This window comes from Anomalospiza imberbis, chromosome 6 (genome assembly GCF_031753505.1).
Source record: "Anomalospiza imberbis isolate Cuckoo-Finch-1a 21T00152 chromosome 6, ASM3175350v1, whole genome shotgun sequence".
Taxonomy (NCBI): Eukaryota; Metazoa; Chordata; class Aves; order Passeriformes; family Viduidae; genus Anomalospiza; species Anomalospiza imberbis.
Genome location: NC_089686.1, coordinates 1502989 through 1528193, shown reverse-complemented (window position 1 = coordinate 1528193; position 25205 = coordinate 1502989). Strand labels below are relative to the sequence as shown.

Below are 25205 nucleotides of genomic sequence, written 5' to 3'. Positions count from 1 at the left end.
GGATATTTGGGAAAAATTTGCCATGGAAAAGGGTTGACAGCAATATTATTGTTGTCCCACCTCCCAAACTTGAACAAATCCATAAAATGAAATTCCAATATGCCCTTCCCAATCTCCCAGACATCCAGAACTGGGAGGAAGCTCCTCATGGAGTGAGAAGTGAGGGAGAAGTACAGGGGAAGCTGGAAATTTAAACCTTTGTCCTTTCTAAAGGGCCACAATATTTTTGGCTGCTCCCTGGCTGGAGCCAGGGCTGGAGAGGTTGAATCAAATATTCCCTTTATTTTTGGTTGCTTGGCTGCAAAATCCCTGGCTGGCAACAGATTCCCAAAGCACAACGAGGCTTTCAAACATGGAATTTTGGAAGTGCCATTGCTCCCACAGCAGCTGGAATAAGGAAAAGCAACAGGGTTGTGTTGGGGTTTATGGAATGCATTTGTTTCCTTTCCTTAGGAATTCTACCTTTTATTTTTTTATTTTTATTTTAGTGCAGCAGGAGCCTCCAGGATGCAGGAAGTCAATTCTCTCCTATTTGTTAGGAAAAGCCAAGTTCCAGGTTGCCCTGGATGGGAGGGGTGGATGAGCATGGGAGATGTGTCCCACAAATCCCTTTAAACTGAGAAAACCAGGAAGTTTGGTTGCCCTTTTCCCCCCACTTTTCACAGGATAACAATTTAACTGAGCTTTTCTAGAAGGGATTATGGATATTCCCTGTGTTTGATTTGTCCCACAAATCCCTCCAAACTGAGAAAAATGGGAAGATTTTGTTGCCCTTTCCCCCCCCCCCCCCCCCACTCCCAGTTCCCAAGAAAACAATTTAGCTAAGCTTTTCCAGGAGGAATTATTCCCTGTGTTTGACCCAGTGATCTCGGAAGGAGGGAGTCACCATTCCTGCTTTCACATTTCCTTGAATTTTTTCCCCTAAAATTTTATTTATTTTTATGATTCCACCTCCCAAAACTGAGCAAATCCATCGAATAGTCCAATAGGCACTCCCAAATTCCTGGAGCTGGGAAGAAGCTCCTCATGCAGTGGGAAGAGGAGGAGAGGTTCTGTCACAGCATCCAGAAAAAAAAAAAAACAAAACCCACTGGAATTAATTCCATGGATGCAGAGCTGGCCACTGCTTCCCATGGCAGCTTTTCCAGCATCCCAATCTCCCTCAGCCCCAGGAAATGTGCATTATAATCTCCTTCTAGGAATAAAAATATCTGGCATCATAATCTGCTCATCCTCCCTTTTCAACCAGGGATTTGGGAGGGCGGGATAAAGCGAACGTGTTTTGTACAAATAAACAAAGTGACTCACCCAGTAACCCGGGATTAATCTGGAAAATTGCTATTCTGGGATGTGCCACAGAATTAAGGGAACCTTTAGACAAGAGGACTTGTAAAGGTCAGGATGAGGATTGGGGTCCAGCCGCCAGGAGGGCGGAGAGGAGCAATTCTGAGCAGAGGTAGAACAAAGCAGAAGGAAATGTTATTAAAAATAAATAAAAATAGGAAAGCAGGTGCAAGAAAAAAGTGGGATTTGGGAAAATTGTCCTCAGCAGAGGAATTTGCACCACCTTCAGTTATCTCAGGATAGCCCGAACAGAATCATGGAATTATTTCAGTTGGAGAAGCCCTCCAAGATCACCAAGTCCAAGCTGTGACCCGTCCCCACCTTGCCACCGGCCCAGAGCACTGATTGCCACTTCCAGGCATTCCTTGGGCACCTCTGAGAAAGAGCTGGAGCCACTTCTCCCAGTGTGTCAGAGTTCCTTCTTGGTAGTTGAAATTATCCTACAAAACAGGTTCATTCCCTTGATCCTTTTTGGATGAATTTGGAGGAACCTGGGGTAGCAGAACCCATGGCAGGGCATGGAAGGACCTGATGCCTTCCAACCCAAACCATCCTGGAATTCCGGGGTTCCATGACCTTCCGTTATTTTCTGATGCTCCGAACACCTTGGACAAGAAAAGGGATAAAAAGCCAGGCATGGCACATTTGCATGGGCAATTATGTCCCTTAATTTGCTGCTGTAATTATGATGAGAGCACATTAAAATCATGCAATTGCATGCATAAAGAGCAATTAAGGCATGTGGGGATACAATCGGAGCACTTCCACCTTTAAGCCTGCAATTTGTGTAAATATCTTCCACAGTTTTCACAGGATTTACTCATTTTACCCTCACAAGAGTCTGCGGTGTCCTGCATGACCCCAATGTTTTTTTATACTTATATTTAGATTTGAATTTATTTTTACACTGTATTTATATTTATTTATATTTATATTTATATTTATATTTATATTTATATTTATATTTATATTTATTCCTTCCCAAGGAACTGAAATGCTGCATTTTCCCCATACAAAACTCATGGAAGGAAGGCAAATCATTCTGGATTTCCTGGAAATAATGTGGTAAAAGTGAATTTTGGTGGATTTGCTCCTCCAGCTGTAGGCAATGCTGGGCAATCTCTGGTTGCCACTGTTGTTTTAAATATGATTTACCAGCATGAAAAATGATCTGTTGAGCCTGATCCTGGTGTTTATTTATTCCAGAGGATTATCAAATCCACATTATCCATTGTTTATCTGTAATTAGGCTGGAGCAAGGTTTGCTTCATTCATGTTCTCATCCCATTCATTTTTCAGTGTCACCTTAATCTGATGTAATTACTGAGCACTTCACACTTTCAGTTGGTTTTGAAACCCATTAAAAATCCAATTAATGCAAAACTTGGGAATTCCTGCCTTGCTGGAGCCCTTGGCTTGGGAGTGAAGTGGTTTGGCTTTGGCTCTGTGCTCTGCAAGGATCACTCGTTTATCAAAAGCTCGTCAGCCCCCGCTGCAGAGCTGCTGCTAATTGGGTGCTTGGACTTCATGAGCTTCCCAAGCAAAAAATTTGGGATTGAATTTCCAGTTGAGCCAAGTCGGATAAAGTTTCAGTGTTGCTCCTGTTTATCTGCTCCTGGCTCTGGTCACAATCCCAAGAAAGATCCTCAGTGTCCACAACACTCTGACCTGGATCTTGCTGCTCACAGAACCCTGTGACCACAATAAAATTCATCTTCCCATTTCAAATTCCATCATGTCCTTCTCCAGAGTTCCCTGAATTATTATCACACATCCCCAGATATCTTTCTCACAGCACCTGCAGAGTTTACTGCCCCACCTATGGCTTTGGTGTCCATGCTCTGGGTCCTCTCCACAATTATTTCCCATGATTTTGTTGTCCATGCTCTGGGTCCTCTCCACAATTATTTCCCATGATTTTGTTGTCCATGCTCTGGGTCCTCTCCACAATTATTTCCCATGATTTTGTTGTCCATGCTCTGGGTCCTCTCCACAATTATTTCCCATGATTTTGTTGTCCATGCTCTGGGTCCTCTCCACAATTATTTCCCATGATTTTGTTGTCCATGCTCTGGGTCCTCTCCACAATTATTTCTCATTATTTTGTTGTCCATGCTCTGTTTCCTCTCCACAGTTATTTCCCTACATCTCTGACTTATCCAGGAGCAGCAAGCTCAGCTTTCCACCCTTCACTCTGTTCTTGGCCAGCACCTCAAAACTCAAAAATTCCATTTTTCCCACCTCTCCAAAGAGTTTTTTCCCTCCTCTGGCCAAAATTCCAGCTTGTAGCCAACTTATTTCCAGGGGATCAGGATCAGCAGCGATCAAAATAAAAGGATGGCCCCTCCTAAAGTTTGGGAACAGCCCCCAAGTCCTCCTCACCAGCTGAAGGAGAGTCACAGAAAGGTTTGGGTTGGAACGGACCTCAAAGCTCATCCTGTACTACCCCTGCCATGAGCAGGGACACCTTCCACTGTCCCAAGGTGCTCCAAGTCCTGTCCAACCTGGCCTTGGACATCCCCAGGTCTTTTCTGACCATGATGATCCCAAGATTCCATTATTCCAGCATCACTTCAATGTGCAGAAGTGGTTGTGGGAAACGAGACCGTGACAGTGTTGGCACAATCCTGGGAATGAGGATGGAGTGAGGTTGGGCTGATGAAGCCACTCTACCACTGCCCTTATCAGCAGGGCAGAGGGAAGAGAAAAAAAGAAGGAAAAACCTCATTTTGGGATTCTTGGAGCTGTCCTGTGCAGGGCCACGAGTTGAACTCCTGGATGATCCTTGTGAATCTCTTTCAACTCAGGATATTCCATATTTAGGGAGAGGGTGATTTCCTAGGACACATCACTGATTCCAGGCACTGTTGGGCTCTGGAAGGGACTTGATGCTGACAGAGCAACCTGAAAATCCTTTTAAATCCTTGTTTTCCCTGATCAAACTGATTCTCACAGAGGATAAACACAAAATGGTGGGAAAAAAGTCTATTTCAGCTGGTTTCCAGATGAAGAGATGCTCAGCTACCGTGGTGTTGTGTCCCAAAGGTACCAGAGAATTAAACAGATCGCATTCCAAAATATTGCGCCTGGAAAAGGCATTGAAGTCGGCATTATCAGCACTGTTGTATCCTTTAGTGTGGGGCTCCAGATCCTTTCCAGGTGTCCTGGAAAGTAAAAAAAAAAAAAAAAAAGATTTGATTGGAGAGAGCCCTTATTACCAAAAACTTGGTGTTGAGGATTTGGAAGGGCTGGGAATAGATGTCTGAGCTGATTCAGGAATTTTGACTGGTGTCAAGTGATCAGTCCATGCCAAGGAGCGAGGATCTGGGACAGATGGGATGGAAAAAGTCAAAATTCAGGGAAGACAGGCAGAGCTTTAGTCTTATTCCATGAATTTTTTCCAGGTGTCTCCCAAATGATGAGGAGAGCCATGGCTGGAGCCCCTCTTCTCTGGAGCCAGACCGGGAGAACTGGAAATGTTTTCCTGGAGAGGAGAAGGCTCCAGGGAGAGCTCAGAGCCCCTTGCAGGGTCTGAAGGGGCTCCAGGAGAGCTGGAGAGGGACTGGGGACAAGGGATGGAGGGACAGGACACAGGGAATGGCTTCAAATTGGAAGATGGGAAATTTACATCAGATATTGGGATGGAATTCCTGGCTGGGAGGGTGGGGAGGGGCTGAGATGGAATTCCCAGTGCAGCTGTGGCTGCCCCTGAATCCCTGGCAGTGCCCAAGGCCAGGTTGGACATTGGGGCTTGGAGCAGCCTGGGACAGTGGAAGGTGTCCCTGCCCAAAGCAGGGGGTGGAATGGGATGAGCTTTTCCATCCCAAACCATTGTGGGATTTCATGGAATTCTCCTCTGTGCCTGCCAGCAAAGTCTTCTCTTTAAGGGCTCTGTGAAAACCCCTCTGGGAAGAGGCTCAGAAGCTGAAAATTCCTTTGTCCTTGTTGGAGTTTGAACATCCATAGGAAAGCCAAGTCCTTCATGCTCTGCCTGTGGACTGCTGCTTCCCACATGGAGAGGGAAATTGGAGCAATCTGTTCCCAGAGCACAAACCTTAACCCAGTAAAGGGAAATAAAACCCCACACAAAGAAATTGCTACTGTTACAGCTGTTTTATTGGCAGGAATGAAATATCCCACTCCAGCTATTCTGTTGTTTGTTTTAAGGATAACTTGGTCCTTTAGGGAAGGAATTAGGAATAAATAGAGCAGATTTATCCAATGTCAGAGAAATATAAATCTTCCCTACTTAAGCTGAGTGAGTATTTGCTGCTTTTCCTGCAGCCAGCCCAGAAAGTGTCCTGGAGGGCCTCACTCACAAATTGGACCTAAATAAATTGAACCTAAACTACTCCTTCTGTGGGAAAACTGTCCAGTGTCCATAGCCAGGAAGAACCAGATTTTGGGATGCTTGCAGGGTGAGGAGCCCTGAGTTGTGGTGGAGAACTCAGGTATCCCATGGACCTGATGGCAAGTAGGACACACAGACACTCCTGGAGTGATTTGGGTTGGAACAGACCTTAGATCCCATCTCATTCCACACCCTGGCATGGAAAACCTTCCAGTATCCCAGTGTGTGGAAAATCCCACTGGAAAGAGCCAGTGTCCATAAAGGAGACAGAGGAGTCCTGGAACTTCATTCCAATAAAGGGGAGAGTCCCCTGGGGTTTTCCCTCTCGAGGTTTCAGAGGTGCAGCCTCCTTTTATCCCAAACTCCTGCATGTTCCCTCTTCCTTTCCCATTGCTGAGGTACCAGGAAGATGCAGTATTCCCCAGCTCCTGCCCCAGATCCCTCCTTGAACCTGGCATTTCTCCCAAAGTTCAGAAACTCCTCCTCGTGAGGCCCCATTTGGCCAAACTGTCCGGGCTCTGTGACAAACCTGGGCTGGAAGTTAATCCCAAAGGTCAGAAACTCCCCTTTGGCTGTTTCAGGAGCTGAACTGTCCAGGCTCTGTGACAAACCCATGGATGGAAGAGGGGACAGACATCCAGCACCATCTCAAAGCTGTTCCCACCCTTCCCTTCAGCCAGGGATTGTTTGTGAAGACACCAGCTCTTCCCTATGGATCCCTTCTCCTCTTATTTCTCAATTTGCCTTCACAAACCCTTGTTATTTTTATCTTCACCATTTCTAACAGCCTGGAACGTTTGGAACATCCCTTCCTGACTTTCCCAGTCTGGCCCCTGCCCTGGGTGTGCCAAGGGAATCCAGAGACCCAGCTCAGCCTAAGGAGCCAATGCCAGCGCCTGCCAGCCCACGATCACCAGAGGTCCCTGTGGATGAGCCGTGGCTCCTGAGAGCCGAGGTCTCCCATCCTTTCCTCCTGCTCAGAAGTCCAAATCCCTGGGGTTTTGGGGCCCTTGGCCCGCATGTGATGGATCCACCCGCCCGTGCCCGGCTGTCCCCGGCGCTGTCCCTGCGCCCCTGGCTGGATTCACTGCACAGCAGAGCCCAAAGGCAGCGTCTCTGCTCCCTGGGCTTCCTGCCCCAGGGATTTCAGTGCCATGGGGCTCTGGCCACGGGCTGCTCCAAGCACACAGCGCTGATCTCCACCCCTCCAGACTGAGAATTAACGGGGTAAGGATCCCAGACATTCATTCCCAGGGGGATAATCGAGCGTCCCTGTTGCCCTGATTTTTAAAAGTGTTAAGTTTTCTTTTTTAGTTCTTTTGAAAGTTTTAAAGTTCTCATAAAACTTCTTTAGCCTTCTGTTTACATATTTCTACTGGAGTTCTACATTCTTCTTTGTGGGAGGAGAGAATTGATGGACTGTTGGTTTGACCAGTGTGGTTGGAGAGGTGGTAATTTCATCCTCCAATCCACGGTCATCTTTGGAATTCTATAAATACCAGATGTTCGAATAAAACTTACTCTTTTTTCTCTTTTGAATTTACCAAGCTTCTGTGTACTCATTTCGTGTCCAATAGCAACACGTCCCCTCGGGGCTGGGCTCTCACTGGTGCCAAAGCCCACGGCAAGGCCGTGCCCACGGCGTCTCAGTTCCTGTCACCAGCTTCAGAAGGGGTTTCTTTGCTTCTCCACTCATCCTTTCTGTTTGACCTGAATCCTGAGGGTGTGGGGGTCCTGCTGAATTTTCAGAGCAGACACAATCCCCTGAAGGACCCCCCTGTAAAATGAGTTCCCCTGTCCGAGTCCATGGCCAGCACAATCCCATACTCAGAAATCATTTATTAACAATCCAATAATTGCTGAAAGTGACCAGGAGCACCTCTGACCACCCTGCTGTTAGAAAACCATACAAAATTGAAAATATTTTCTAACTTTACTCAGTCTTTTTCTCCTTTCCCCCGGGAGAAAGGAATTTTAAGTTTCTTTTCCAAGGACTGCTCCATCCCTCAAGGCCTGATGAGCTGAACATCTCAGCAGAGTGGGAGTAGCACAGAAGACCCACAGAAGAAAACGACCATCAACTCCAAACATCACCCCTGGCATGGCCAGAGACACCTGGTCCAGAAAAGATTGATAAGAATGAGAACCTAATTAATACCAAAGACAGAGGGATCCATAACCAATAGGAAACCAAATACTAAGAACTGCACAACTTGGGACCAATGAACATTGAAAAAAAATTTATTTCTCTGGGTTTTGACCCAGAGTGTCAAAAAATGTGAAAAATTGAGTAATATGAATATGTGATGGGATGATTTTTCTCTGCATAACCTGGGCAATGTGTGGATTAAATTATTTCTGTTGTACATCCTGGCCAGAATAAAGTAATGCCTTGATTCTCTAATCCTAAAAATGTTGGAGAATTTTCATTTTTCCCACAGTTTCAGTGACTCTTGGGTTCCCCATCCTCCAGGGTTAGCAGAACAAGAGGTGTCTGTGTAGCCAGGGACTCCTGATTAATTTCTGTTCCATTAATTATTCCAGCCTTCCCCCCAGAGCTGTGCACTGTCCTTCTGGAGTTGTAAACCCTGGAAAAAAAATCCCTTTTCCTTGTTGGTTTTTCCACAAAATCCCTCTCTCCTTCTTAGGCTTCCAGCTGAGCCAGAGGAAGTTGGTCTGTGAACCAGACTGGGAAAAAATATAATGCCAATTTCATTTTATGAAGAAAATCAGCATTATGGAGAAAATATTCAGTCTGCCTGAGCTTCATCCTCAGGTGCCCTTTATTTTTCCATGAGCTGGGAGTAGTGATCCCTACAAAAAAAATTCCTCCTGCCCTTTGGGACTGCATTAAGGAGTGCATGAGCAAGTTGCAGCTGCTGCCTTATCAGGAAGATAAAGGTCTGGAGAGGTTGGATGGGAAAGAATTGTCAGAAACTTGGACTCTGCCTTTGCTGGAGGGCAAATTCCTCCAGTTTGTTCCTTTTCCTTGTCCTTGTGTGTCTTGGAAGTGAATAGCCACAGCAGGGAATTGGTGTCCAAATAAAAATTCCAGGATTTATCACTAAGGATTGATATCAGCTGTTCCCTCCTCTTTAGGTCAATGCCACCTCCTCATTGTGGGGCTCAGCCCACCCAGATTTGGTCACTTTGTGTCCAAAAAATTCCAGCATCAGCAGGATGGGCTGGGAACATCCAGGTTTGCAGCCCTTGGCCCTGCAGGATTCCCAATCCCAATTCACACAAAACTGTTGTGGAGCTACTTTAGGTTTATCTCCGTGTTTGAATGATCTCGGTGCTTTCACTCACCCATCCAAAAGGGAATATTCCCAATTTTCAGGCTGGAGGTTCCCTGACAGGGGGAACATGGAATACCAGTTTGCCCCAGTTTGCCCAGTCTCCAGCAGCATTTTAACCCTTCTGCAGGTGGGATAGACCAAGTTATGCAAAGCAATATCCCAAAAAATGCCACTGAGCACCCTCCAGGTGATCTGGGGAGGAGGGGAGAGGAGATCAGGGACACAGTCACACTCACAGCCAGCATTAATATCATTAATTAATTAATTAAAAATCAATCAGGGAGAATTTCCCCATGGAAAGGGTGGCCAGGCGTTGGAACTGCCCAGGGAGGTTTGGAGTGCCCATTCCTGGAGGTGCCCAAGGAATTTCTGGAGGTGACACTCAGAGCTCGGGGCTGGGGACAAGGTGGGCATCAGGCACAGCTGGGACTCTGATCTTGGAGCTCTTTCCAACCTCAGAAATTCTGGGATTCCCTGTTAATGACTTCATTGCCCCTGATCAGACCCAATTTCGGTGTCTAGAGTGAAAATCCATGGACACCAGGAGCGCAAAAGCTGGAAAACTGCTGGTGATGGGGCTGACTGGGTCTGTCTGGAGAAGGTGGGAGCGTGTCCTCCTCATCATTTCCAAGAACCTCCACGTGACACCATTCCCAAGGAGAGGCCTCTTCCCTCCAGGAGTAATTCAGGATAATATTTAGCACCCAGACCTGGAAAAACTCAGCCTGGAAACAAGGTGGAATTTTTAACCAGAAGTGGAATTCTCCACTCTTGTTTTCCATGAGTCTGATGCCACTTGAAGGCCTGAAATCCAGTTTGGATGTGCTGGTGGGAGCTCTGGATTTGGCAGGAACTTCAGGTGGGAATTTTTGGGAAGGGGCACTGAGAGGGGAAGGAGAGAATCCACCCCATGGATCAGCTCAGCTCCCATGATGTGTTTTAATTTGTGACCTCTGACCCCCAAAATGGCCCATTTTTAACAGCTTTAAATCAGAGGAATTTAAAATAATGCAACAAATATTTTAAAATAAAGACCTGGGATGCATTTAAGGAATCTGAGCTTTGAAGGAAGCAAAACTTGAGGAATTTTCTTGGATTTCACCAATGGACAAAGTCAGAGCAACAATTGTCCTGAATATTTCAACTCCTGGTTAAATACCTCCATGCTGGCAAAACTCTTAAAGGTCTTGGCCAGATTTCTGATCCGTTAACCTTCAACATTCCAGGTTATTTCTACAGTCTCTGGATTCCAAATAATGAACTTTATTATTAGATAAACACCTGGCTCCTGTTTTTATCCTTGCTTCTCTCTCTGCACCAACTGTAACGTTCCTTAAAATCCCAATTTTCCACTCACTGAAGTGTGGCAGCCACGTCCCATTAGAAGAGTTTTACCAGGAAAATTATCCATGCCTTTAAATAGGTCATGCATACACTTAGCATATGTTACATTATTCTCCACGTGCAGCCAGTCATGCCGGATAATTGAAAATTTCTGGAGTCACAAGCAAATAAAATCATCCCTCTGATCATTAATAAGCAGGAAGTGTGGGAAAAATGGGGAAAAAAAGAAGCAGGGGAATGAAAGAAGAATTAAATTTGGAGGGAAGTTCTAGAAGAGTTGTGCCCAATGGACATTCCAAGTGCTGATGGAATTGGTGTTTAAAAACAAAGGTGTCGTCGTTATCCCTGAGTGCACAGGGAAGGATTCCTCAGGATTTTCCGCTGCCTGCTTGGGTGGAATGGGGGCTCCAAACCTCCCTGGGCAGCCCCTGCCCAGGCCTGAGACGCCTTCCCATGGGGAATTTCCTGCTGCTGTCCAACCTGAGCCTCCCCTGGCCCAGCTTGAGGCCGTTCCCTCTCCTCCTGTCCCTGTTCCCTGGGAGCAGAGCCCAACCCCACTTCTAAAAAGGAGGAAGAGGGAATTTTATATAGACAGCCAGCACCCGGACAAGGAGGAATGTTTTAAACTGCCAAAGGGTGGGGAGGGGCTGGGCTGGAATTCCCAGAGCAGCTGTGGCTGTCCCTGGATCCCTGGCAGTGCCCAAGGTCAGGTTGGACACTGGGGCTTGGAGCAGCAGCCTGGGACAGTGGGAGGTGTCTCTGCCATGGCAGGGGTGGCACTGGATGGGATTTAAGATTCCTTCCCACCCAAACCATTCCATGATTCCATCATTCCATGGGCTGGAGTGACACTGAGACAGTCTGGAGAAACTTCCATGCAGTCCATCTCTATCTCAGCAGCTGAAACTCCACCTGGATTTTATGGGAGCCTGGAAGTTGAGCCAAAGCTCGATTAACTGCTGATGGATATTCCTGCCCACGGAGCAGAGCCCAGACACGGCCCTATGCCTGGCAGGAGCACTGCTGATCCCACAAATAACAGGAATTCCCCTGTGCTGTCCCACGTGGATTCATTTGAAGTGATTTCTCCGTCTGACTGACCCACGGCTGTTGGTTTGTGCTGCTGTGAGATTTAGAGCCATAAAATAACAACTTCATAAAGCAGGTCTGGGGTGATGAGTATTAAAACTCCCTTGCCTTTCCCCTTCAGGGAATCGTTTGACACAGCCCCGCTCCCCACTCCACTCCATCTTTATTCCAAAGGGTACCAGCAGAGCAGAAAATAATTTAGGATTGCACAGGAGCTTCATTTCTGGAAGGTGCCTCTGAGTTCCCTCATCCATGGCCACACAGAGAAAAGGTTTCGGAGTGGCAACAACAATCTGTGTTCAGTTCCAGAGGGGGATAATCCAGGGAAAGATGTGATTCTGACAGGATTCATGGAGGAACAGCTCCCCGAGAGAATTCCAGGCACCCAGGGAAGAAATCGGAGCCACATTCCAACCAAGTTCCTAAATCAGCCCCCCTAATTAATTTAGGAACTTCCATGGCCTTCATCACCACAATCACCAGAGTGCTGTCATTAATGAGTTCATTAAGGTTGATGAGCTTTGTGTGATTTTAGCTGAGCGGGGAAGCTCTGCTGGGAAAACTGAGGCACGAGGCAGAGGGACAGGTTTGGTGCCATACCAAGAGAGAGCAAGAAATGAAGCAGGTTCAGGGCCACAACTGCACAACTTTATTTGTTTTCGTCTCTGAGGATTGATGAGCAACATAATTAAACATAATTAATTAGGATTATCTGCCCCAGGGTGAGGAATGCACCAAAAACCTCCACGCACACTGCAGCTCTCAGGAACCAATGCACAAAAATGTTTTATTTTCACGTGTTTTGGGGTTCTGGTGGCAATGGGGCTGCAGGGGTGGCATCTGTGGGAAGGTGACAAAAGCTCCTCCCCTTCCTGATGGAGAAGGAATGAGAAGGAATTCCTCCAGGTCAAGGCTGAGCCCAGCAGAAACACTGGCAGGGCTCTGGAATTAAAGAATAAAGGAAGGGGGAGGATCCCATGGAGAATCCCAGCCTGGAGCAGGGTCCTGGCAGGACCATGGAGAGAGTAGCCCAGGATTGCTGGAGGATTTGTGACCCTCCAGTGGATCCAGGCTGGAGCAGCCCATTCCTGAAAGAAACAGGATTTTTCAGGATTTGACACCACCTTCACCTGTGGGGGTGGGAAGTTTTAGTCATTTTCCAGGTGTGAAACTTCCACTTCCTCCAGAAATTCCCAAGACATGGAGACTCTTGCCAAAGGAAATAATTATCAGAGCTGAACAATTATAATTTTTTGGGGCCTTTTTATCTCCTAAGCCTCACCCTGCTGGAGCCAGCTCTGATTTCCCATTCCCAGTGGTTTTGGGGTTTTTATTAAGATTAAAAGATTGTTGAACGTGTGAATAAAGTTCTGGTTCCTTGGGAGAATTGTGCAAACAGATGAAGTGGGAAAAGTTCCTAGAAGGAGAAATGTGTGATTTTATCCTGACTGTAAGAAGGGATCTTTATCCTTGGAGATATCCAGAAATAAACTGGCCTGAACTCTGGGTTGCCTCATGTAACTTTGCACTGCTTTGAGAGGGAGGCTGGGGCCAAGGAATTCCATAAATCCCTTCCAACTGAAATTAAGCTCTGATTCCAAGAATTTAAAAACTGGTCAAAAACCGGGGATGGCAAAATCATCATGAAGTTACTTCATGTGGGGTTTGGGAAATATTAAATCCATCAAGGATTAGTTCATCTTTTCCGCATTCCAGGGCAAATGGAAAAGTCCAAGGTTGGATGAAGTTTGGAGCAGCCTGGGATAGTGGAAGGTGTCCCTGCCCTTGGAACAAGATGGGATTTAAAGTCCCTTCCGACACAAACAAATTTGGGATTCTCTGTAACCAAACTCCATGGGACAAGCACCTGTTATATCCCAAAATTCTGCTCTGGAGTTCTTTCTCTGATTAATTCCCAAAATAAATAGGAGCATTCCAAGGCAGAGCATTCCCTCTCTACATCCCAGGAAATTCCTGCTCAGCACACACGGGCATTCCTGAGCAGCTGCAAATCAGGGATGAATCCCAGAATCTCCACCTTTAGGATCAATTCCCTGCGGGGAACAAACTCAGATGTTCTCCCTAAACGAGATAACTTGGATAACTGCTCCATTTCCCTTATCTAAGAACCTGTTCTCTTATCTGAAAGATAAAAAGGTGTTGTAATTTATCCCACATAAAACCAGGATGGAAATTATCCTTTGCTTCCCTTTGCTTCCACAGCCTTAATTACTCTTTCCCTAGGAAAGAATTTGGAGGCTGAGCAGAATATTGAGTTATCCAATCAGTTTTGGAGCTTCCCAGTGATTTTTTTTTGCGTGTGTGTGTTTTTTTTTTGGTTGTTTTTGTTTTTGGTTGTTTTTTTTTTTTATATTTTAAACCCACCAAGATCTTGAGAGTGGTGTTTTCCCTTGGGGTTTTCTCAGTACCAAAGGAGTGAAAAATGCAGCAAAATTAAAAATGCAGCTACTCCGCATGCAGCACTGGGAGGTTTTCTTGCTTCTATCGTGCAGTTTTGGCTGCATCCCTTTCATTCCAGAAGGATGGAGAGTTCCCACTCCTGGATTCCTTCTCCTTACAGAAAAGGGAATTTCATCCAGCATTTGGGTTTTCTCAATTATCTCTAATTTTCATCCTATTTAACCCTTTTTATATGCACACCCACATCACTTGTTGGCCACTCTTGTTTTCCTTTTGTCCTTTCTGAGTGCAAAAATTGGACTTCCCAGACATTCCCTGCTGGGAATTCTCTGCTCATCCCCAGCTACCTGTGGGGTGTTTCATCTCCTGGTGGGAATATTTGAGGAAGGAATTCTTGGCTGGGAAGATGGGGAGGTCCCAGGTTTCCCAGAGAATCCGTGGCTGACCCTGGATCCCTGAAAGTTTTCAAGGCCAGGCTGGACAGGGCTTGGAGCAGCCTGGGATAGAGTTTAGAGTAAATCCCACATGGTGGGAATGGGATGAGTTAAACTCCTCATATCCACAAATTTCTTTTTTCCTTAACACAGGAATCACCCCAACTGGTGATCTCTGGGATACTCAGCCCTTTGTGGGTTTCCTGCAGGAATTCTTGGCCCAGCTGTGGCTCCAGACTTTGCCTTCCTCGGATTCTATCCCAAATTCCTGCCACTTTGGACAAGGAGCACCTCTGCCCCACAAACCACCTCTAAGTGGTGCCTCACTGATGGCTGCAAAACCCTAGAAGAATCCAAGATTTCTGAAACAAGAGCAAAGCTGAATACTTAAATCAGGACAGCAAATTCTGAGCCCTTTGCCTCTGAAGTCTGGCTCAAGTCCTAAATTTAACCCTTTCATCCCAGCAACTGGGTGGAAACTCCCACTTCCAAGTGCAAATAATCCAAACCATCTCTTGTGGAATGAAGAGTAGGCCCACGTGAAATGTGATCTTTAAAACTCCGTAATTATCCTCAAATAATGATTGTATGGGAAAGGATTTTTTTTCCTTCTTTCTACTCCTGCTTGTGCATTTCAGGAGGGAAATCCTCTTTATTTTTCTGCTTTATGAATAATACAGGAATTATGTAAATAATTGATAGGTTGTTAATGAAGTGGTCAAATATGCATTGCCCTCAAAATGCAGGAATTTGGATGGAATGTCAAAGAGATTGCTAGGATACTTGATATTTTAATTTATTGGGCAGTTCCTTGCAGGAGCAGCTCCATGAGATTCCATATCCCTGGCTCTCCATCACACCCACCACCAATTCCTTCCCCACATTCTCCAGGAAAACTGGTGGTTGCAAAAATCCAAAATTCCCTTTACACTGACACTGAGAATGTCCATTATGGGCTGCTTCTTCCTGTTTATCCCATTGGAAAAATGGGAAAATGAGGCAAAGGATGCTCCAAATGGAGCTCATTTTCACCCAAACTGAACTGAAACAGGTTTCCCTTTTGAGCCCAGCTTGCACAGATGAAAAAGAGACATTAAAAAGGAGAAGGAAAGGCCTGACTCATCTGGAACAGGAATAGAAAAACATCTTGGCTGAAAAGAGATGAAAAAGGAGCAATTAATGTCTGGAATTCACCTGCAAATCTTGTTGCTGCGAGCTATTATTGTTCAAATTATTAGGCAGGTGTGTGAAGTGCCTCATAAACTGGAGAGAAATTAAAAGGCAGATTTTGCAGCAAACTCGGTGCTTATTACACAATTACAACCCCGTGCAAGAGCCAGGGGATGTTCCCGTTGATTTCACTCCCACGACGCCTCGAAATACACCTGATCCCAAATTCCACTCCATTTTAGACCGCTGGTCGGGATCAGGAAAAATAATTGGATTCAGAGTGCAGGGAGAGTCACTGTCCTTGGTTGTCAAGGTGAGGGTCCTGCTCGATGTTTGTCCCTTTGTTGTGGGACAGACAAGGGATAAGCAGAAGGTCACAGGCAGTGAAGTCACCATGGAACCCCAGGAGTGGCTGAGGGAGCTGAGAAAGGGCTGGAAAACTCCTGACGGAGCTGGGAAGAGGCTCAGACTGCAGAAAAGGAGGCTCGGGGGGACCTTGTGTCTCTGAACAGCTCCTGACAGGAGGGGACAGCCGGGGGGGTCGGGCTGTGCTCCAGGGAACAGGGACAGGAGGAGAGGGAACGGCCTCAGGCTGGGCCAGGGGAGCTCAGGGTGGACAGCAGCAGGAATTTCCCCATGGAAAAGGCTGCCCAGGGAGATTTGGAGTGCCCATCCCTGGAGGTGTCCAAGGAATTCCTGGAGGTGGCACTCAGAGCTCTGGGCTGGGGACAAGGTAGGCATTGGGGCACAGCTGGGACTCAACAATCCTGGAGGGCTTTTCCAACGTCAGTGATTCCGTGATGTTTAGACTGGATATTTGGGAAAATTTCTTCCCTAAATTTGTTGTCCAGCCCTGGCACAGGTACAGGGTGAAGTCCCCATGCCTGGAAGGATTTAAATCCTTGTTGATGTGGCATTTGGGGACATGGGGCAGTGGTGGCCTTGGGGCAGTGCTGGGAACAAGTTTGGATGAACTTTTGCACCCTTAATGCTGGGAGGGCTTTTCCAGCCTCAGTGATTCCATAATTCTCTGGGAATCAGTTCCAGGGCCTCAGCACCCTCACACCTCAGTTGGGAATATTCCAAATCCTAATCCAGCTCTGCAGCGTCCACCCTGCTGGAATTTTAATAAAACTTTCTCCAGACACCTCTAAGCCCCCTGTCCTGTGTCAGTGACACTCGCAGTGCAATAGTCCAGGGAAAATTTAATTTATTCATCTCCAGCTTCCTGGGAAGTGTGAGACTGATCCTGTAGCACCTTCCCAAGAGGTTCCATCCCACGTAATCCAGGAGGAAACTCCCATCACCCCATCGGCTCCACTCAAACCTGGATAAAAATAAAGATATTCCTTTTCATCCTTAATGGCAGTGGGGTCTTCTGGAAGGGGAACTGGTTCCTGCATGGATTTGTGATTGGAAAGCAAAGCAGGATCTGGTGGTGCTGGATCCCTTGGCCCATGACCACTCCAAAGAAATTCCATGACTGTGGAAACATCTCCTGTTAATAAAATCCACCTTGTGATTAGTGTAGAGTGGCTGCAGCGAGGATCTCCTGGAACAATTTAATTGTTTCCCCCGTGCACGAGGAAGAATGGAGAGGCTCCAATGGGATTTCCTTTTATTCAGGGAAATAAACTCACTTTCATTGCATTATTCCAAAGAATTCCCAAGCTTCATTTCCATACTGCAACAGGGGCAGCTGCAGCAGCACAAATGTTGTGGATTGATAACTTCCTTTACCTTCACCAGCATTCTCTTTTTTCCTGATTTTCCTGCTGATGATGCACAAGACACTCGTCATTTTTGGAATGTCAGCCATCCTGGAGTTAACCTTGTTCCCTCCTTGTTTGTCCAACAGCCAATCTTTGGGAAGCAACACATTTTTCATGTGGTTTCTTGATGATTTCCAGAATGGAAAATTCAAATTTTGTTGCCAGTGTTGTGGCCACCCAACAGATTGAGCAGCCTTGTTTGTCACTGGTTAATTAAATGTGACCCATTTCTTTCCCATGCTCCCCAGGGATTCGCTGTTCCCATGCCAGGGAATGTTGGCACAGCAGGGCACGACATTATTTTGATTATTTGACACCACAGGGCTGAGTTTTTCAGCCAGAGCTGGGGGAGAACACACAAAACCAGGAACAGGAACATCCACACCCTGCTGAGGAACAACAGCACCATGGTCAGGAGCCAAATCCCGAACAATTCCAGCTTCCATGGCAGGATTTGGAATGAGATGGGCTCCAAGGTCCCATCCAAGCCAAACTGGGATTCTGTGGTTCCATAACTCAGCTCCAGGAGGTGTTGGCTGGAGAAAGGGACTCTGAGGACATCCAGGACTTTCAGGAGTTATAAAAATGATGGAGAGGAAATTTTCCATGGGTGTGGAGTGATAGGAAAAGGGGGAATGATTTAAACTAAAAGAGAGTGGGTTAGATGGGATTTTGGGAAGGAATTCCTGGCTGGGAGGGTGGGGAGGGGCTGGGATGGAATTCCCAGAGAAGCTGTGGCTGCTCCTGGATCCCTGGAAGTGCCCAAGGCCAGGTTGGACACAGGGGCTTGGAGCAGCCTGGGGCAGTGGGAGGTGTCCCTGCCATGGCAGGGGCTTGATTAAATGATCTTCAAGTTCCCTTCCATGCCAAATCATTCCATGATTCCATGGAACATGAGTGTCCCTCGTGGTCACCCCATGCCTAGCCCCACAGGAACTCTTGGATCTGCTGCTGGTGTGAAGCTCTGGAATCAGAAAGAACCACCCTTTCCATGGGGAAATTCCTGCTGCTGTCCACCCTGAGCCTGCCCTGGCCCAGCCTGAGGCCGTTCCCTCTCCTCCTGTCCCTGGTCCCTGGAGCAGAGCCTGACCCCCCCGGCTGTCCCCTCCTGGCAAGAGTTGTGCAGAGCCACAAGGTCCCTTCTGCCCCTTCCAACCCCAACCATTCCATGATTTTCCTGGGCACTCCCAGGTTGGGCTTGGAGTCCCCTTTCTCAGCCATTCCTGAAAAACCTGAATTCTGAATTCCTGCATGCAGAGCAGTAACCCACACAACAAATTCCAGCCGCTAAACATCCCACAGACTGTTACATCACTGACATCCCTGACATTATCCTGGGATGTTTTGATGTGGAAAAAAGGGAAATTCCACAGGGAGAGCCAGCCTAAGGCACAGCCTAACATTAAGCTTGGCCTTAGGCGCGTGTATATCCCACCAGCAGCACTAATTGTTTCATCCATACAAATATTTGGACATCGGGAGGATTCCTCTTAATTCCAAGCAATCCTGGGGAGCAGAGCTGGGCTGACAGGAGGTTTGATGACATTTATAATAATTCTGAGATTTGAACTGCACCACTGAGGAAAACAGGTGTGGCTAATGGGTCTGTCACATGCCATTATTTACCCCAAAACTCCATCCCTCCGAGGCCTGGCCCTAAAAATGGTTCCAATTTCCAAGACAAACTCCAGCTCATCAGGAGAGTGGGAAAAGCACAAGGCAGATGCTGCTGGAACCTTTGGGGGAGCTGGGGCCACCTAAAATGGGCATATGCTGGTGATCTGAAATTCCAGCATCTGCCCCAAAAAGGGAAACCTTCACTGGGATGGACTGAAATCCAAGGGCTGGGAATAAAGTTAGGAAGAGTCTGTGCTGGCCTAAAGGAGACAATTTAGTGTTTGGACTCCTGATTTGTTCCTTTGCTGGTTTGAAGGGGACAAATCTGTGAGAAAAGGAAAAATTCCATAAAACATTTCAGTTCATGGAATTTTTGGAATGGTTTGGGGTGGGAGGGATCTTAAAACTCATCTTATTCCACCCTCTGGGACACCTCCCACTATCCCAGGTTGCTCCAAGCCCTTCCAGAACACCTCCAGGAATGGGGAATTCAGTTTCCCTCTTCCAGTGCTTCCCCACCTAATTTTGGGATGATTTGTTAATTATCTATAATCTGTTCCCACTCTAAACACACCCCAAATCCATCAGAATTATGAGACCGAGTGAAATCATTGAGTTTTCCCTTCGTTTTTATTGGAAGTTGGAAAAAGGAGGGAATACAGCACCACAGAACTCACCCACACCACAGAATTACTCAGGATTTTAATGGTGCTTAATGGTCTCCTTCAGTCAAATCTCAATTATTTGTGGACTTGCTCCCAACAGGGAGAGAGGAAATAATTTCCTTCTGATTGGTGCTGGATAAAATGGAAAAGCTGTCCAAGAGCTCTGGAAGAAATGGCTGCTGGAATGTGGGAAGCATTAAAACCCCAGAATTTTTGTTATTTGAGTAAGACTAATTCAGATTTATTTGATTTATCTGCAATTAAGTTTAAAGTTGGTTTTATTTACCTGCAATTTGTTCCCTCTACACCTCTGCACAATCCTCTGGATCTGAGAATTCCAGTGGATCCTCATTGCTGAGGGGAGGAAACAGTCAGGGATAATGAGGCCACTACATCTTATAGGGAAGTGCTGTGGGTGAAATCCTTGGGATCCAGGAGTTTTTTATACCTGTCTTAGGTTGGAAATGCAGGATGTGGCTGAGGGTGTGTGTTCTGTCCCCATCTGTCAGAGCTGGGGCAGTTCTCTGCTGTTCTCTGGGCAGGTTTCTTTGTCTCTCCCACAGCCAATCCTCCCTCCAGGAGATCTCTGCTGTCCATGGCCACTGAGTGTCCCTGCGTGGCTGAGAAAATTCCATCATCCCATGGAGAGATGCTCACCCAGGGGAAGAGCCAAGCATTCCTACCTGGATCCAATCTGACCTTGGAACACCACAGCAGCCTTTGCCCACTGCATTCCCAGAGGAGCAGCTTTCTTCCCCACTGCATTCCCAGAGGAAGCCCAGGCCCATCTCCAGCAGCCCTGGAGCTTCAGAGGAAAACTCCAGCCTTGTGCAGGATCCCTGCTCCAGCAGAAGCACAGCTGGCACTGCAGGAGGGCTGAGCCACCATGGGATGGGACTGCTGCCACCCCCCTGACCCACAGGCTGCCAGGGCTGCTCTGACCCTGGCAGGGGTTTGATTTCTTTTTTTGTACTATTGTGTTTGTGTTTTTAATTTCCCTAATTAAGAACTGTTATTCCTGCTCCCATATCTTTGCCTGAGAGCCCCTTAATTTCAAAATTATAACAATTTGGAGGGAGGGCATTTACATTTTCCATTTCAGGGGAGGCTCCTGCCTTCCTCAGCAGACACCTGGCATTTCAAACCAAGACATCAACCAGCCCTGATATTCTGATGGACCAAACCATTCCAGCTGTGATCACTCACTGGACAGCCCTTGGAATGTGAGGGATGGCAAAAACGAAGCAGTTAAAACTAAATTCCAGTGCCTGCTACAAATATTTTCATTTTTCCTTTTTATAAATTAGGAACACCCTGATGCTTGCAGAAATGAGTCACATTTAATTAATCAGTGACAAACGAGGCTGCTCATTCCATTGGGTGGCCACAACCATGGCAATGAAATTTGAATTTTCCATCCTGGAAATCATCAAGAAACCACATGAAAGATTGGCTGTTGGACAAACAAGGAGGGAACAAGGATAACTCCAGGATGGCTGACATTCCAAAAATGACGAGTGTCTTGTGCATCATCAGCAGGAAAATTAGGAAGAAAAGGAATTCTGGTGAAGGTAAAGGAAGTTATCAATCCACAATATTTGTGCTGCTGCAGCTGCCCCTGTTGCAGTATGGAAATGAAGCTTGGGAATTCTTTGGAATAATGCAATGAAAGTGAGTTTATTTCCCTGAATAAAAGGAAATCCCATTGGAGCCTCTCCATTCTTCCTCGTGCATGGGGGAAAGCAAAAAATCTCAAGATTTTGTGAAAATCCACTTTTATTGTGAGTTTGGAGAGCTCTGCCTGCGACCAAGACACCCAACGAGTCCCTGGCTGCATTCATCCTCTGCAAGGCATGGACGAATCCCAAATCTCCCGATTCCCTCCAAGGGATTCCCAATCCAGCCCCAGAATTCAGGAATCCTCCCCTGCTGCTCTCCCAGCTCTTTTCCCCTGGATCCCAGCCGAGGTGTGGTGGTCCTCTGGACACACTGTGCCATTCCTGGCTGAGTAAGGGGAGAAATCTCGTGGATTTGGGAGCAGGGACAAAAGCAGGGATTTGTTTTGGGGTTAAAAGTGCCAAATGAGCCTCGTGAGCCTTCCTGGTGAAGTGCAGCCAGAGGGGTTTGCAGGCTCTGAATTTCCCATTCTTTGGGAAATGTTTTCCCACAAGTTCTGGAGATGCTGGAGCCCGACCACAAACCCCACTCCTGCTCCTGGGGACATCCTGGGACCAGCTGAATTTCACAATTCCCAGTTAGATTATTCCAGCAGGGAGCAACTCCATATTTAACGCCATAGGAAGTGATTTGGGACACGCAGGAAAATCGGCTCTGACTCAGAGGGTTCTTTTAATTCCTCCTTTCTTCTCCCTGTCCACAGAGATTCCTGGATTTGGGATCACAGCTGAACATCCTCAAGCAAATCTCAGCAGTAGCTGCAATATTTAAACTTTTAAGAACAAATACTTTAACAAAAAAAACCACCTCAGGTAGAAATAATTTGGGCTCTTACCCCATGGAGATTTGTGCACCTGCTTAAATTCCTACCGGGCATTATTTTCCCCAATTCCAAGTAGTTTTTTTGGTGAGGTTTCTTTCTCCTTTTCCCCTCTGCAGTGCCAAAGGAATGCTGTCAGTGGTGTGCTAACAACCTGCTTACAGCATCCCTCCTAAGGGCTGTTCCAGCCAGGTAATGATTCCAGACTTCAGGATCCAAGAACATCTGGCTGTGTGGGGAGGATCTTGGAATTAACCACGGGAAGGCTGGAAATAGGGAGAGAAAGGCCTGGCCCTTTAAAGTGTTCTCGATGTTCAACACACACAGCAGCCAAAAGGGATCGTGGCACTTTTCCCACCAATGCCATGTGAGGAATTCCAGCTTTTCCTCCCAAACCTGCCCTGGATGGGGTTTTAAAGCGAGGAAAAGACTCACAGAGGTCAAAAAGGTTTTGGAGCGTGGCCACATTTGTGCTGTGGGATGGTTGGGTGGAGGAGTAAGAAAGGAAAATGGGGGAAAAATCCCTGGAAAGGGACCAGAGCTCTGGGATGGGATGGGCACGGCTCAGATGTGGCCCAGATGTTGCTTGGAGGGCACAGGTGTGGCAGGAAGAGCAGGGAAAAGGGGAAAAAAGAGGGGCTGAAGGTAGAAAAAAGCCAAAAGGCAGCTGAAGGTTGAAGGTGATGAGCTGAAGGTCGTGCTGGGAGTGCAACCTCTGGACATGTCCCCAAATTCTCCTTGGAACTGAAAACCAGAGAAAAAGGAGCATCAGATGGACTCAGAGAATCCACCTGAGAGTCCCTTCAGACAGGACACCAAGCAGTGAGGGGGATGGGGTGCAGCCAGAGGCAGGGAGAGTGTCTGGAATGGCACAGGACAGTGTCCCTTGTGGGGGACACGGGATTTCAGCACAACCACGGGGCCACCTCAGTGTCACCCTCAGCTGGCAGCGTGCTGGGGACAGGCTCTGGCCAGTGCTGGGTGCCAGCCTGAGCTCTGGGGGCATGGGAAAGGCACAGGGAAGGGCTGCACCCATCCCTTCTCCCACTTCCCACGTCCTCACCAGGCTGGGAATAGGGAGCAGCCGCAGCTGGGACAGAATTCAGCTCCCTGCTGGAATTCCAGGGATGGGTTGGGTGCCCCGAGCCCTTTGGGGGTGGAATCACAGCAGAGCAATGTGCTGGCTCATCTCATGGAGGTGATGGAAAGGCTCAGCCCCTCTCAGGAGAGCTCTGGAAGAGTCCTAGCCTTGTTAGCAGTGTCACAAAAACCCTGACAGTGCCATTGTCCCTTCCAGAGCACTGTCACTGTCCCGGCCTGGAGCACGAATCCTCATTGGTGCAGGCAGAGGGAGCTGCATCAGTGTCCGAGGTGCCCGCGGGTTTGGGGCAACCCTTGGAGAAATCAAGGAAAAAGGGAGGAGGAGAGGGGCAGCCTTTTACACAAAAATCCTTGGTTTGTTCTGTGGAATTGGAGAGAAGAGGACTTTGACCAGCACAAATCCCAGTGGGATCCCAAAACGTAGGGACATCAGGGAGGCTGGGAAGGTGCTGGGAGCCAGTCAGGAGGCTCAAGTATTTGAGATTCCTAAAGGAAGAGTAATCCGATAAAAACCCAGCTGGTGAGGTGCCTCAGCTGGACCAGACACGGACAGCAGCCGGTTTGTCACCTCCCTGTGCCCCTCTGTCACTCCAGGCTGGTGACAGGCCTCAGCCCCGTGCCGTGGGACACAACCTGGAGCAAGCACAGGGGTTTTACCCACTGGGGCTGGGGAAGCAGCGGGGACTGAGCCCGGCGGTGCCCCAGAACCGGGCAGAGAGGGAGCGGGGCGGAACGGGGGGACACCGGGCTCAAAGTCGGGAAGCGCCGCCCGGGACGGACCCCTCGGGCCGGGAGCGCAGCGCGGGCTCAGGGCGCCCCTCACCGTCCGCACCGCACTGCGCGGCACCGCGTATCCCGGGACAGAGCGGGACCGGGACAGAGCGGGACCCGAGACAGAGCGGGACCCGAGACAGAGCGGGACCGCTCCGCGCATCCCGGGACAGAGCGGGGCCGCGCCGTGCTACCCTGCTCCGTGCGAGCCGCACCGCACCGCGCCGCGCATCCCGGCTCACACCACTCCGCGTAGCCCGGGAGAGAGCGGGCCAGACCCGCATCCACCGGCCCCATGCGGTCACAGCGCTCCGCGCATCCCGGAGCGGCGCGGTCACACCGCGCATCCCGCTTGGCAGCGCCCGCGGCCATGCGCGCCCGGCGGCGGCGGCGGAGCCGCGGGGCCACAGGGGGCGGCGGCGGCGGCGGAGGAGGAGGAGGAGGCGGAGGAAGGCGCTCAGCAGCAGCAGCAGCCACGCAGCTTTGACGTCGCCGGGCTGCGGCTGCCGGCCCCGCACGTATAGCACAACGTGACGGCCCCGCCGCCGCCACTCGCCCCGCTCCCCCGCGCTCGCACAGCAGCGCACCCGCACCCAGCGCGGCCGCGGGAGCCCCGCGCCGCCCCCGCCATGGGCCCGGCCGCCGCCCCGCAGCCGCGCTGAGAGGAGGGGGCCGCTCCCGGAGAGCCACAGCCGGAGCCTCCCCGCGGCCCCGCGCCCGCCCCCGCCCCGCGCCGCCCCCGCCTCCCCCTCGCTCCGCTGCGCTCCGCGCCGCGCGGGAGCCCCGCGCACCATGCGGGGGCCGCGGCGCCGCGGTGGCATCTGATGGCCGCGGGGCGCAGGCGGCTGCGGCGGCCCCGCGCGGCGCTCGGCGGCCCCGGGAGGCGGCGGCGGCGGCGGCCGGAGCTCTGAGGGGGCCGTGGCCCGGAGGGGGTGCGGGGGCTGCCGCTGCCGGGGGCTCGCTCTGAGCGGGGCTCGCCCCGCGCCGCTCCGCGCCGCCCGCTGCGCGGCGGGAGGAGGAGGAGGAGGCGGAGGCGGAGGAGGAAGGAGGAGGAGGAGGAGGACCGGCGCGGTGCCCGCCGCCTGCCCCCGCCGCCCTGCCTGCGCGGGCGTGCGCGGCTCGGCCGCAGCGGAGCGCGGGGCTCCGGCGGGCGCTGCGCTGCCCCCCCCCGCCCCGCCGGGCTGGATATGTGGATGCTCACGTGAAGATGGATGTAGCGATCGGGCTGCTGGGGCTGCTGACGGTTCTGCTGGAGGGCAGCTCCGGCCAAGGGGTGTACGGTGAGTCCTGGGCGCCGCGTGACCTTGTCGCGACTGTCGCCGGGGCGGAA

The 25205-nt window shown here is 49.1% G+C and overlaps 1 protein-coding gene and 1 long non-coding RNA gene across 3 annotated transcripts in view; one reads left to right on the top strand and one right to left on the bottom strand.

Moving 5' to 3' along the window:
* Nucleotides 1–44: 44 nt before the first annotated feature.
* On the bottom strand, nucleotides 45–25205 carry LOC137476574 (uncharacterized). Of its 2 annotated transcripts, XR_011000435.1 has the most exons (3): nucleotides 25077–25185; nucleotides 1309–1446; nucleotides 45–387 (listed from the first exon to the last, which is right to left on the bottom strand). It is a non-coding gene; the product is annotated as an uncharacterized lncRNA (long non-coding RNA). The 2 variants fall into 2 exon arrangements; XR_011000434.1 differs by lacking the exons at nucleotides 45–387; nucleotides 1309–1446 and adding an exon at nucleotides 3191–4508 and having other exon boundaries at nucleotides 25077–25205.
* Nucleotides 24920–25205, top strand: part of MDGA2 (MAM domain containing glycosylphosphatidylinositol anchor 2) — a 191385-nt gene continuing 191099 nt past the window's right edge. The window contains exon 1 of the mRNA XM_068194878.1: nucleotides 24920–25155. Coding sequence (XP_068050979.1) covers nucleotides 25083–25155 — 73 coding nt within the window. The 5' untranslated portion in view covers nucleotides 24920–25082. The remainder of the gene's footprint in view (nucleotides 25156–25205) is intronic.